The sequence below is a fragment of the Xyrauchen texanus genome, chromosome 32 (genome assembly GCF_025860055.1).
Source record: "Xyrauchen texanus isolate HMW12.3.18 chromosome 32, RBS_HiC_50CHRs, whole genome shotgun sequence".
NCBI lineage: Eukaryota > Metazoa > Chordata > Actinopteri > Cypriniformes > Catostomidae > Xyrauchen > Xyrauchen texanus.
In genome coordinates, this window is record NC_068307.1 from 10,946,880 (window position 1) to 10,958,966 (window position 12,087).

Genomic DNA, 12,087 nt, shown 5'->3' on the forward strand with positions numbered 1-12,087 from the left:
AAGATGGCTGAAGGTATTTCACAGACCATAGATGATCAAGCAGTCAAATAGATTACAAGAAATCAGCCCAGAGGCATCCAGCTACTTTGCACTAAGGAAACTCTCACTGATGAATCTACAGGTCATCAGAACTGTAATGGAAAATGCTGATATTTTGCTTGCAGTATAGTTTTTCTTAGAAAAATTACTAACACCGAAATAAAGAGTCAGGCGCAAAACGGACCTGACCTTCCCATCGGTAGTGGATGATCTTGGGTAGCTTATTTTGGTGCTGCTTTATAACACATGCTAGTTGGCGGTTTATACCATAAATCACATGCCTCCAAATATTCTTTAGTCAGGCTCATTATCAAAATAATAACCATGTAAACTTATATAAGAGTTCTCTCTAAGACATACCCTTTTTCTCTCTTTCAAGTCATTTTATTTGTATAGCGCTTTTCACAACACCGGTAGTTTCAAAGCAGCTTTACAGAAAATCATGCATTAAAAGAAAACTAAAACGATTATATAATATTTATAAAGTCTTAGTCATGTAGTTTGATAAAATGTTATTGCAAATTGTGTTTAAAAATAAATAATTAAATCATAATTGTATTTGGAACCCCAGTGAGCAAGCTGAAAGTGACCGGCAAGGAACACAACTCCATAAGATGTTGGTTAATGGAGAAAAATAACCTTGGGAGAAACTAGTCTCACTATGGGGCCAAGTTCCCCTCTGGCTAACCAGCTTGAATATAATGCCAATTTTAGTTATTTATGTGCTGTGCAGGTCATGGTTCCTGAGAAACACTGTTGATATTCGAACACCGCTGCCAAAACAAACACACGCCTCTTTTCAGTCCTTTGGAAGCTCCGCCCCCAAATTCATGCATGCAGATTCATTCCTTTTACCTCTCTGAGGTCTCTCCAGCGCTGAAAAGCCTCGCCGAAGTTGACGTGGCTTCTATCCCTTGAATTATAACCCTTGACCTTTTTTGTTTTTAGTTCATATTCATCTGACCTTTTTCTCTTGGTCTGTTTCTCATCCATTTGTCCTCCTTTGAGATTAGAAAGTTTGCATCAGCCAGATTTGCTGTCGCTCTTCTAATGAAATTCCCTCTCGCTCTGCCTCCCACCCCCTATCCTGTGCACGCACAAGAACCACCCCCTGTTGCTGATTTGGCTGGAGTAGTTGTGTGGATCGGTCCGATCCACTTGTCCCACTTACAGAGCCAGGTCTGTGTACAAATACTAGATTTTTTTTCTTTTTCAGCCCACCCACAGAACGGACAGCTAGCAGACTGTGAAGAGATATTTGCAGAATTTGACAGTGTATTGGATTAGAATTACTGTGTGAATGTTTAAGGGCCAGTGTTTATACAAAGATTTTGTATGAATTGTAAGATTATTGACTAGTGTTTTTGAAATTCGGCCTGGATTAACGGCAAAAGTTCACATTGATGCACTAATGTTTGTTAGTTGGCCGATGAAGGCTTTTGTTGGCAAATAAATATGTATTCCATTTTAATAGTGTAGTCCATCATTAGACAAAGGTGATGCAGGCAGAGTGCATCACAGTTCAACCACCATTTATTTTTTTCACAAATCGAAATCTCGTGAAGGAATGATACTGCTTTTTGCTGTTACTAACTTTAAAACTAGCGGGTTGATGTCACGTATCGGAAATCCAGTGAAGCTGGTAGTGACCATTCTCCCTGACCTATTGGTTGATCTGCAGGATTTTAATGTCACATTTAGTATCGGCTTGCTTGGAACCTCGACCGAGGTGATATTAAAAAAGTATCAGGTACCAGGTACTATCCACAGTGGAAAACCCCAAGCAAGCCGAGTTGAGTCGAGTTGTACCGTACAGTGAAATATTCCCATAAAGCAAGCTAATTGGGAGTATTCCTGGCTAAATAGATGAGTCTTTAGTCTAGACTTAAACTGAGTGAGTGTGTCAGTGTCCTGAACAGTGTCTGACATAATATTCCATAATTTAGGAGCCAAATAGGATAATGATCTACCTCCTTTTGTGGATTTTGATATTCTAGGAACTATTAACATGGCAGGATTTTGCGACCTTAATGAACTTGATGGAATATAGCGTGGTAGGTCACTTAAGTACTGCGTAGCTGGACCATTTTACAGCTTTGTACATAGTTAACAGAATTTTTAGATAAATTCAAAATTTTACAGTTAGCCACTGTAACGATAATAAAATGGGGCTGATATAATCATATTTCTTGTTTCTAGTTAGCAATCTGGCTGCTGCATTTTAAACCATTTGAAGTTTATTGAACTTGCAGGACATCATACCAGTAATGCATTACAATAATCTAGTCTTGAGGTCATGAACGCATTAATTACTTTCTCAGCATCAGCAACATAGAGCAGGTGATGTAACTTAGCAATATTTCTGAGGTGGAAGAATGCTGTTCTACAAACATTGGAAATTAGATTGTCAAAGGACAGATTGGTATCAAATATAACTGTGGAAGGCGATGTAACATTACATCCACGAGAGTCAGATTATATTTTAGCTGCTTTTTTTTTTTTTTTTTTTTTTTTAGGGGATTTTGGTCCAATAATCAGTACATCTTTTTTGTCTGAATTGAGTAGAAAGAAATTTCTGGCCATCCAATCTTTCATTTCATTGACACACACTGCTTATTTGGAGAATTGTGAAATTTCGTCAGGTTTCGAAGGAATATAAAGTTAGTTATCATCGGCATAACAGTGGAAATTTATTCCCGATAATACCCCGTGGCACTGCATAATTCACTTTTATCTGGTTTGACCATCCCTCGTTCACACAGACAAAGTGGTAGTGGTCTGCTAAATAGGACCTAAACCATGCTAATGCAAGTCCACAAATGTCAACATAATTCTCTAGCCTATTCAAGACAATGTTGTGATCTTTGGTGTCGAAGGCAACACTTACATCTAAAAGCACTAGAAGAGAAATGCTCTTGCGATCAGGTGATAGTAGCAAGTCATTTGTAACTCTGATTATTGCAGTCTCTGTACTGTGATTGGGCCTAAAACCTCTTCCTCTCTTTTCTGATGAGAGATACAGTTTTTCTATGCCTAGTGACCCAGTTTCTCGGTACTGGCAAGTTTTCAAGAAATCATTCTCACCTGATATGCACACTTTGCAGTGGTTTGTGTTTAATCGGAAATCATAACCACAATGATTACATGGGGCAAAAGTGAAAAGATCCCCCCCTTCATGTGGTTTTATATGTATTTGAACTAAGCAGTTTTTGTCAGTTTTAGTGTTAGACTAGCACATTGGTTATTTGCAATCAGAAAATATATCAGCAAATAGCCTGAATGTTGTAGCTACTTGTTTCTCTTTAAAATATACTGCTTTGATTTGATTGCTAATGGCACATTTTGAGTGTATTTCTTCTATTAAAGATATTTACAATATACTTAGTCTTTTATGTGATTACAGTTTAAAGGAATAGTTCACCCAAAAATGTACAATGTCTCATGTATTCACCTTTATTCCATCCCAAATGTGCATGAATTTCTCTTTTTTTTTTTTTTTTTTTCTGCTGAACACAGACTTTTAGAAGAATATTTAGGCTCTATTTGCACAATGCAAGCGAATGGGTACAAACATTTTGAAGCTCCAAAAAGCATATAAAGACTGCATAAAAATAATCCATAAGACTCCAGTGGTTAAATCCATGTTGTCAGAAGCGGTTTGATAGGTGTGGGTGAGAAACAGATAAATATTTAAGCCCTTTTTGTCAATCTCCACGTTCATTTCACATTCTTTTGTTTGTGGCAATTTGCATTCTTTGTGCATATTGGCACCTACTGGGCAGAGAAGGGAATTTATAGTAAAAAAAGGACTTAAATATTGATCTGTTTCTTACCCACGGCTATCATATTGCTTGTGAAGATATGGATTTAAACACTGGAGTTGTATGGATTATTTTATGGTGCCTTTGTTATTTGTTGCCTCAAAGGTTTTATTCCCATTCACTTGCTTTGAGAGGACCTACAGAGCTGAAACATTTTTCTAAAAATCTTAATTTGTGTTCAGCAGAAGAAAGTCATGCACATCTGGAATGGCATGAGGGTAAGGAAATTATGAGCGATCTTTCATTTTTGGTTGAACTTCCGCTTTAAGGTGACATGTTTTTTTTAATTTGTTTTTTAATATATTTTGTGACATGTCCGCTGATGATTATTGTTTGTATATTGAAGCATGGATGGAGGTGAGCTGTTCAGTCGGATTCAGGACAGAGGGGACCAGGCATTCACTGAGAGAGGTAAAGTACTTGTCCACCTCTGTTACAGATCAGCATCCATTAAATGCCCATATACACATGTAGAGTACAATTGCAACTTTAGAAACATACCATTAGTAGTTTTATGTATATGAATAAGGCTTAAACAAAAAGAAAGTTTAAAAAAGTGCCACTTTGCTGCAAGATTAAATTCAACATTTTGACCAATTGCTTGTTTTCTTTCAATATCTTGTAGAGGCTTCTGATATCATGAAGAGTATTGGAGACGCAATTCAGTATTTGCATGCTATAAACATTGCACACAGAGACGTCAAGGTAAGGATCTTATGATGGCAAACTTTCCATTGGTTGATAATCTTATGAGAAGCATAGTATTTGCCTTTATGATTTTTCTTTTCAATTTCTAATTGACTGAATGATTTTGAAAATCCACTTTGCAGCCAGAGAACCTGTTATATACATCGAAAAGGCCCAATGCCCTTCTCAAACTGACAGACTTTGGGTTTGCAAAGGAGACAACCACACACAACTCCTTGGCCACCCCTTGCTATACACCTTATTATGTTGGTACGAATATTATGTTGGTAATCATCAACAATCATATGAGATCCAAAATAAGTAGTTAGATATATTTTACCATTTCCTGTTCCATTCCTCCATTTTAATGTTTTTTCATCTTTTTCGTGTTATAGCCCCAGAGGTTCTTGGTCCAGAAAAGTATGATAAGTCCTGTGACATGTGGTCTTTGGGTGTTATCATGTATATACTGTAAGTGAATCTGTCTTATATGTTGTTAGTATAACATTTATGTCTCCTACACTTACAGTAGATGACATGACCATGTCGTGTCGCTGATCATCTTTTAATATACCGTATATAGCTAAATACCAATGTTTGCTTTTTTCAACTGGCAGGCTATGTGGTTACCCACCTTTCTATTCCAACCATGGTCTGGCTATATCCCCTGGCATGAAGAAACGGATCCGTATGGGACAGTACGAGTTTCCAAATCCTGAGTGGTCTGAAGTGTCAGAGGAAGGTATCAATTTCCTGTTTTTTTATTTTTTATTATTAACTTGAGAAATCTTAGAATGCTGATATCTTCGAGCCTACAGCTTTGCACATTTCTAATAAATATAGATTTGAGTGACTCAGTCTTTGTATTTTTAGCCAAGCAACTTATCAGAACATTACTGAAAACTGAGCCAACACAGAGGATGAGCATCACAGAATTCATGAACCACCCCTGGATCAATGTAAGTGCACATTATCATTACTCTATGGACAATTGCACACAATTTTGATAGGTATATTTCCTTTGTATATTAAAGTAATATTTGACCTTCCTATTGTTAATCTATGGTGTGATTTTAGCAATCAATGGAGGTACCACAGACCCCCCTACACACCAGCCGTGTTCTGAAAGAAGAGAAGGACACTTGGGAAGATGTCAAGGTGAGACTTTAACTTTATTATCACAATCCTCTGAATAGCAGGCTAGCAGGTACAAGTTCTTTTTACTCATGACGACTCTGTTTCTCTTATAGAATTTGCACTAATGCACTAAAATAGCAGCAATTCAGATAACATTAAACATTTACTAAAGTCTAAGTGGGAGTTTGACTAGAGCAGATCACAGATTACCAATATGATGGCCGATATAGTTCATTTGAGCTGGAATGAAAACAGACCTTTTCTATGTGGATTGTTCACCGATATGACTATGCAAAAGTACTCAGAAGGCTGCTTTCTTAAATATTTTTATCAAAGAATATTTGACATATTATAATATATTGTCAACAAATTCTACAAATGGACACTGAGAAAATAAAGAATAAATAAAAATACAATAAATTGCTTAAAACATAAGTACTGTATGTTCAGTATCAGTCCATTGCTGACCATTAAAATAAAGAATAAATAAAAATAAATAGCTAAATAAACATCAGTACTGTATGTTTAGTATCAATCAAATGCTGACCATTAAAATTAAGAATAAATAAAAATACAATAAATAGCTAAATAAACATCAGTACTGTTTCTTTATGTCAAATGCTGACCATTAAAATAAAGTATAAATAAAAATACAATAAATAGCTATATAAACATCAGCAGTACTGTTTTAGTATCAGTCAAATGCTGACTATTTTAATACTGCCAGTCAAATATTGTCAGGTTTTAAAACAAGAAGCATTTACACCTGCCAAGTCAAGAGATAAACAGCGGGAGTGGTGTTACACCGTATTCTGCTATACACGTTCAGGGGAAACTTTCTGCGGTGGAAAACCAGACTTCTAAATATTACATTTTGTAAATGCAATGATTGGAATTTTTCGGTTGAAGTGGATGCCAAACTGTGAATCCTGAACAAAACAGTTTGGTGAATGCATGTTTACACATTAGCTTCCACTCAGCTGACAAGCAATTAAATTAGCTATGTGATTAGCAAGTTAGCTATAAGCTCGTTGTCACGAAGAGTAAAAGATAGACCAGCATTGCATCTCATGAACTAGGTAACAGCGTAGCATGAAATCAACACTCAATAGACACAATCCACCACGCACTGTTGTCTGCTGAGCTGCAAAAATATGCTCTGATGTTTATCTTTCAATATGCTACATTACTTACTGCACTGACAAACTATAGCTGGCTAACAGCAAACAGACATGAGTGACATGGTTGTCAGGGACAGGGTTAATGTTATATTAGTTATATTGAAAAGGGAAAATGATGGGGTCATTGTTTATTAACTTTCCAGTATGTACTTCACAAACTAGTTAGAAACTTAATACGAAGACACCGCTCAACTCCGTGCTGCTTAACTCCGCCATGTCTGCACCGCCACTGTCAGCTCTGTATACAATGAAGTTGGAGCACGTTCTGCTGGACAAACTACGTAATGACACCAATTCTATAGCATTGTTTTCTGCATTATATGTTCTGAATAATAGTGCTCATATCTGTGCATATCTGTAAAACATACGCCGATACTGATATATCGGTGAAAGGCTAATATCGGCCGACCAATATATTGGTGCACAATGTTAATCAGCCAGCAGACCATGGCTATCCGCTTTTTTACTGCATTTGTGAAGAAGCATTCATGATTCAGGTCATGGCGTCAGCGTCTAGCGCTGCTTTGAACTCCATTTGAAAAGCGCTTGCAGACAAAAACTTCTCATTCTGGGTTTTAGTGGTAAGTTGAGGCTTGGTGTGCTTCTGTGTTAACTAAAATGCACCTTACTTGGGCTGAAAAATACTTCATTTCTGTCACAAGTTCCATTTAGGCTTGTTTTGTACAACAAATAGCATTATGAGCTCCTTTCCCCATGTCTTTATCAGTGACACTGAATCACCGCTGTGTGTGTTTGTAGTGTGGGCGTCAGGGTAATGACTCCGCGCGGACACACCGAAAGGTTCTGCCCATCCAACCAGTGTTTATTCTGGTTTATGCTGTATTAGTGGTAAATGCGTTAATCATCATTTAAGAAAAATTAACGCATTAAATGTTATAAATTATATGCATATATAAAGTTTATCGACATCTTTAAGAGATCTACATATTTTCTTACAATAGACCACTTAAGTTTATCTTCAATTAATCTTCTCATAGCGCCTTCGTGAAATATTATCCAACATTTTATGATCAAATATACATATAATGTCGGTAGGAGCGTGTTTGATGTAATCAAATACTATCTATTGTCACTGAGGTTTTATTAATGCAAGGCGTTTCTTTCAACTAATCCTTATCTTCATTCTCTTTAATGTTAATTTGTGTGCCACAGGAGGAAATGACTAGTGCTTTGGCAACAATGAGAGTCGACTACGAGCAGATCAAAATCAAGACGATTGAAGACTCTTCCAATCCACTGCTGATGAAGAGGAGAAAGAAAGCCAACAATATGGCTCCTGAAAATGAGACACCTGCATGTTAAGGACATATTCACTCAGTCTTCCTATCGCACATGTACACACATAATTAATCACTCATACATTAAAAAAAAGTTGCATTTAAGGAAGCAATAACTCAAAAAGTAAAAGTACATTTTCTTCTTTTTTTTTTAATCAGTCAGCATCAGTTACTAATAAACCACTTTGCTACCGAAAGAAAGGGGCTATACAACTATGATGCAAGACTCAAAATTTTGAATATGTTAAGCAGCCGATATTCACTAATTTGCTCCTTAAATTTGTCATGAGTGCAGATTTTCACATGGTGTTTAATGGGGTAATCAGAATGCTTAGTTCCTTTTTTTTTTTTTTTTTTTTTTTGCTTCTCTCTTTTTAAATCAAAAAGCCATTGGTACACGAGTTCATGAGTTATACACACTTGCTACTGTTTTTTTTTTTTTATTACAATTATGTTCCATTCTTAATTATGGGATGGCTCGTAAAATGAGTTGCCCTGTAACGGAATGTCTATTTCGTGTACTCCTTCAGCTCATGTTCTGTGGAGCCTACGCATAATGCTAGCTTTCCTTATGTTCATGTCAAATTCATTTCTGCACTTGAATGATCTTTTTAGTTCCAAAAGACTAATGCAGTTAGTACTGGTGTCTAGATAGAGAAAATGTATTTTTGAAATGACTCTTTGAATGTAGACATACTCTGTTCTTTATTGTGAAAATGTCTGTCAGTATTGCACAGGGTCCTGTCAAGGAAAATACAAGATTTATTTTTAGCTTTAGATTGAGTTAGCCTTATGTTGGTCATTCAGATACAGAGACAAAGCATATTGATCACCCTGCTTTCAAGAAATAGGATTGTACTAGATCAATGAAAGCCAATCCAGATCATTGTTTCTGCCCTCTACTTCAACATGCTTATCGCTACGCTTGTTGCACAATATTTAGGTGCATGATTTTGCTTTGTATCAATTCTATGCATAATTATTTCCAGCTATTTTTTTTTCTTGGATATTTGTGAAGAATGTTAACATATGTTCTGGCATTTTATTTTTAAAATAACCTCTAAAAATCAGTAGACATACTTGACTGTTTTAAATCAGCTTTAACCTACCACCATGAACAGCAAAGCCCATTTTAATTTTTTTAATGTATAATGAATCCGTATGAAATGGGATCTTTGTGAAGGTGATGACTGTGCTTTTGTCTGCGGAATGAATACATGGAATGTCCACCATTTTGGTTGAAGTCGACTGTTCTCCTTATTATGGCAGTTCATTTTTTTCATGCATCTATAATCCATGCCTAACATGCAGTGACTGTTTGAATGCACCTGTTGTGAGAGCAGCTTAGAAAAATAACAGGTGATTTATAAAGTAGCAAAGAGACATCCCCTTGCCTTTTGCTTATGTTTAGGGGATACAGGGAATTCTACACATCCAGCTAATTGGTTTTAGCTGCACTGATGGACCTATGCTCAAAGGTCATATCTTGTTTGATTTTTTTTTTTCTATATAGTTTGTTTTTTTTTAATCTGTATATTCATATTTGTTGTGTGATTGATGCTCTTTTTAAGGACATGATTTAATGCCCAAAGTGTTGAGCTTTCAATTACAGTTTCAGTTACTCCCAAACAGCAGATATTTCCCAAACACTTTCTGTGCAAAATAATGCATCTTTTTAGTCTGTTAGGAAACTTCAAGATTTATTTTTGCAATTTCTTTGATATTTTCACTTTGTAGGAGTTTTTCCCTCCATTCCACCATTTCTCAAAGCAAAGACTACATTATTGGCCGAGTGGAAAAACAGACAAACTCCCACAGAATTTCATACTAACAGGGAGAATCAGAAATGTGCCCCTTTTTTAGTATTTAACTGCTGTACTTATGTCTTGGTCTGCTTCAAATTTGGATTAAAACACCTAAAAATTCACCCGTCTCTGTCTCATTTTAAATGTGTAGATTTTGACTGGCTCTGTATGAAATGACCAAGATAGTGGTCATATATTAATTTCAACATTGTGTGCTCATAATGCTCTTCTCAACACCCTTTTAGCTGAAAGTATCGCTGGCACTGTTTAGCTGCTTTCCTTTAGTGCACACATTTTCTGAAGGACAGACAGCAATTTTTCCTATCCTCTAATCATCCACTACCTCAGTTTGACTTTGTGTCCCCCCAGGGATCATTTTTAGACTCTCTCCTCTTTGATATTTTCATCTCCCTTAGGCAATTAATGTGAAAACATGGCCTCCGTTTTCACTGATTTATGTGACCACTTAAAAAATGCTTCTCTGTCTAGCTGATAGTCCTTAAAAAAAAAAAATCATTGTCATAATCCATCAGCTGCATTGGGTACCAGTCATTTACCATATATCTGAAATCAAATGAATTATTAAACATCATTTTTAAAGATGTACTCTACTCATTACGATTGTAAATGATGGGGTGGGTCACGGCTGCCATGAAAAGTGGGTCATGGACAAGAGAAAACCATGACAAAAGTGTATTAACACCAGATAAGTTACACATTTCAGCTTTTAATGAGTGCTCAAAGTTTCCTCTTAATAATTTTTTTAACATCTGAAACTAGTGCCCATACAGAGCAGAAGAGCTTCTGAATTTCTTAAATGTAACACTGACATTCTGAATGGTGGTGCCATTATTGTCGCCACAATCATTCTCAGCAAATGTTATCAGCCCCCTTGGATTCTAGCAAGATGAATCATGCCAGTCTATAAGAAGTTATTCATGTTCTTCGTATACCACACTCCAAAAGGATGTAATTCTTCCGGTCCCCCTTACTTGCACGCCCACATCTCCCCCTCTTCATCCCCTAAACAGAGGCCTGAAATTGAAGTGGTAAAAAATGCATTGTTAATGCAATTCCCTAACATTGTATAGATTTATAAGCGGTGTAAAACATATTTTGTCGCATAACCCAAACAAACGGGATAAAGTCTTTAAATGCAATAAAGCCCCAAAATGGTAAAAAAAAAAAAAAAAACATTTTAAAAGATAATTTAAGTATAACTGTCTAAGTAATCTTTTCTATTTGTGCTGTAATTGTAACAATTTATTTTCATCACTGATGTATCTGTAAAATGACATGTATATACAAAATGATTTACTGCCCTTAAGTTGTCCCTAATTAAAAATCATTATTAATACACCATAAAAGCTGTTGTGTGGCCACAGAAAGCTTGGACTATAGTGCACAATGCATATGGACTACTGTTATGATGTCTTTATACTGAACCTTTAATAACAATTTTTAGTTGTTGTCCTTTATGATGCTCAACAGCTCCTCACTATACACTGTTATTCTATGGAAAAGAGCTGCTTAAAATATCTATTTCAAGAACAAGTATCAGCAAATGGGTTTTGAACAACATAAGGGTGAATAAATGAGAGTAAAAGTAAATTTTCCATTTTTAGGTGAACTACTTTAAGTGGTGGTTCATCTTCAAAATAGTAATGGTCTCCTTTAAAAGAAGAGATGCTTTTTTAAAAAAAAAAATAATAAAAAAAAACACAATTAAAGACAAAGAAATTTAGAAAATCTTAAATTGATTTTAAATTATTACTTAATATTTGCATTAAAAATATATGACTGTGTCATATATACTTGCCACAACCTAAAAACTCAATTGAAGCCACAAGTCACAGGTCTTACCACGTTCTACTTCTAATATCAGGGTGATAATGCTCTACGTTGTGTTATAGATCATTTTCTAAGACAATATCAAGTTACATTTATTAAAAGCTACTTCAGAAGCTTGACAGATAAACACATTCATTCAATTATTTTCCAATATACAAACATCCTCTCTTTGTCTTAAGCCTAACATGCTGAAATCGGCTCTGTTAAGTTTTCACATTCAAAATTATGAATGACATACGAATCACGTACTGGACTTGACAATTATTTT

The 12,087-nt window shown here is 35.7% G+C and overlaps 1 protein-coding gene across 1 annotated transcript in view; it reads left to right on the top strand.

Annotated features, from left to right (window-relative positions):
- The window catches only part of mapkapk2a (MAPK activated protein kinase 2a), a 64,172-nt gene extending 54,089 nt beyond the window's left edge, over positions 1-10,083 (top strand). Inside the window, exons 3-10 of the mRNA XM_052102007.1 lie at positions 4,207-4,271; positions 4,486-4,565; positions 4,691-4,817; positions 4,943-5,018; positions 5,165-5,289; positions 5,421-5,506; positions 5,625-5,705; positions 8,039-10,083. Of these exons, the coding sequence (XP_051957967.1) occupies positions 4,207-4,271; positions 4,486-4,565; positions 4,691-4,817; positions 4,943-5,018; positions 5,165-5,289; positions 5,421-5,506; positions 5,625-5,705; positions 8,039-8,188 (790 nt within the window). The 3' untranslated portion in view covers positions 8,189-10,083. The remainder of the gene's footprint in view (positions 1-4,206; positions 4,272-4,485; positions 4,566-4,690; positions 4,818-4,942; positions 5,019-5,164; positions 5,290-5,420; positions 5,507-5,624; positions 5,706-8,038) is intronic.
- Positions 10,084-12,087: the final 2,004 nt, after the last annotated feature.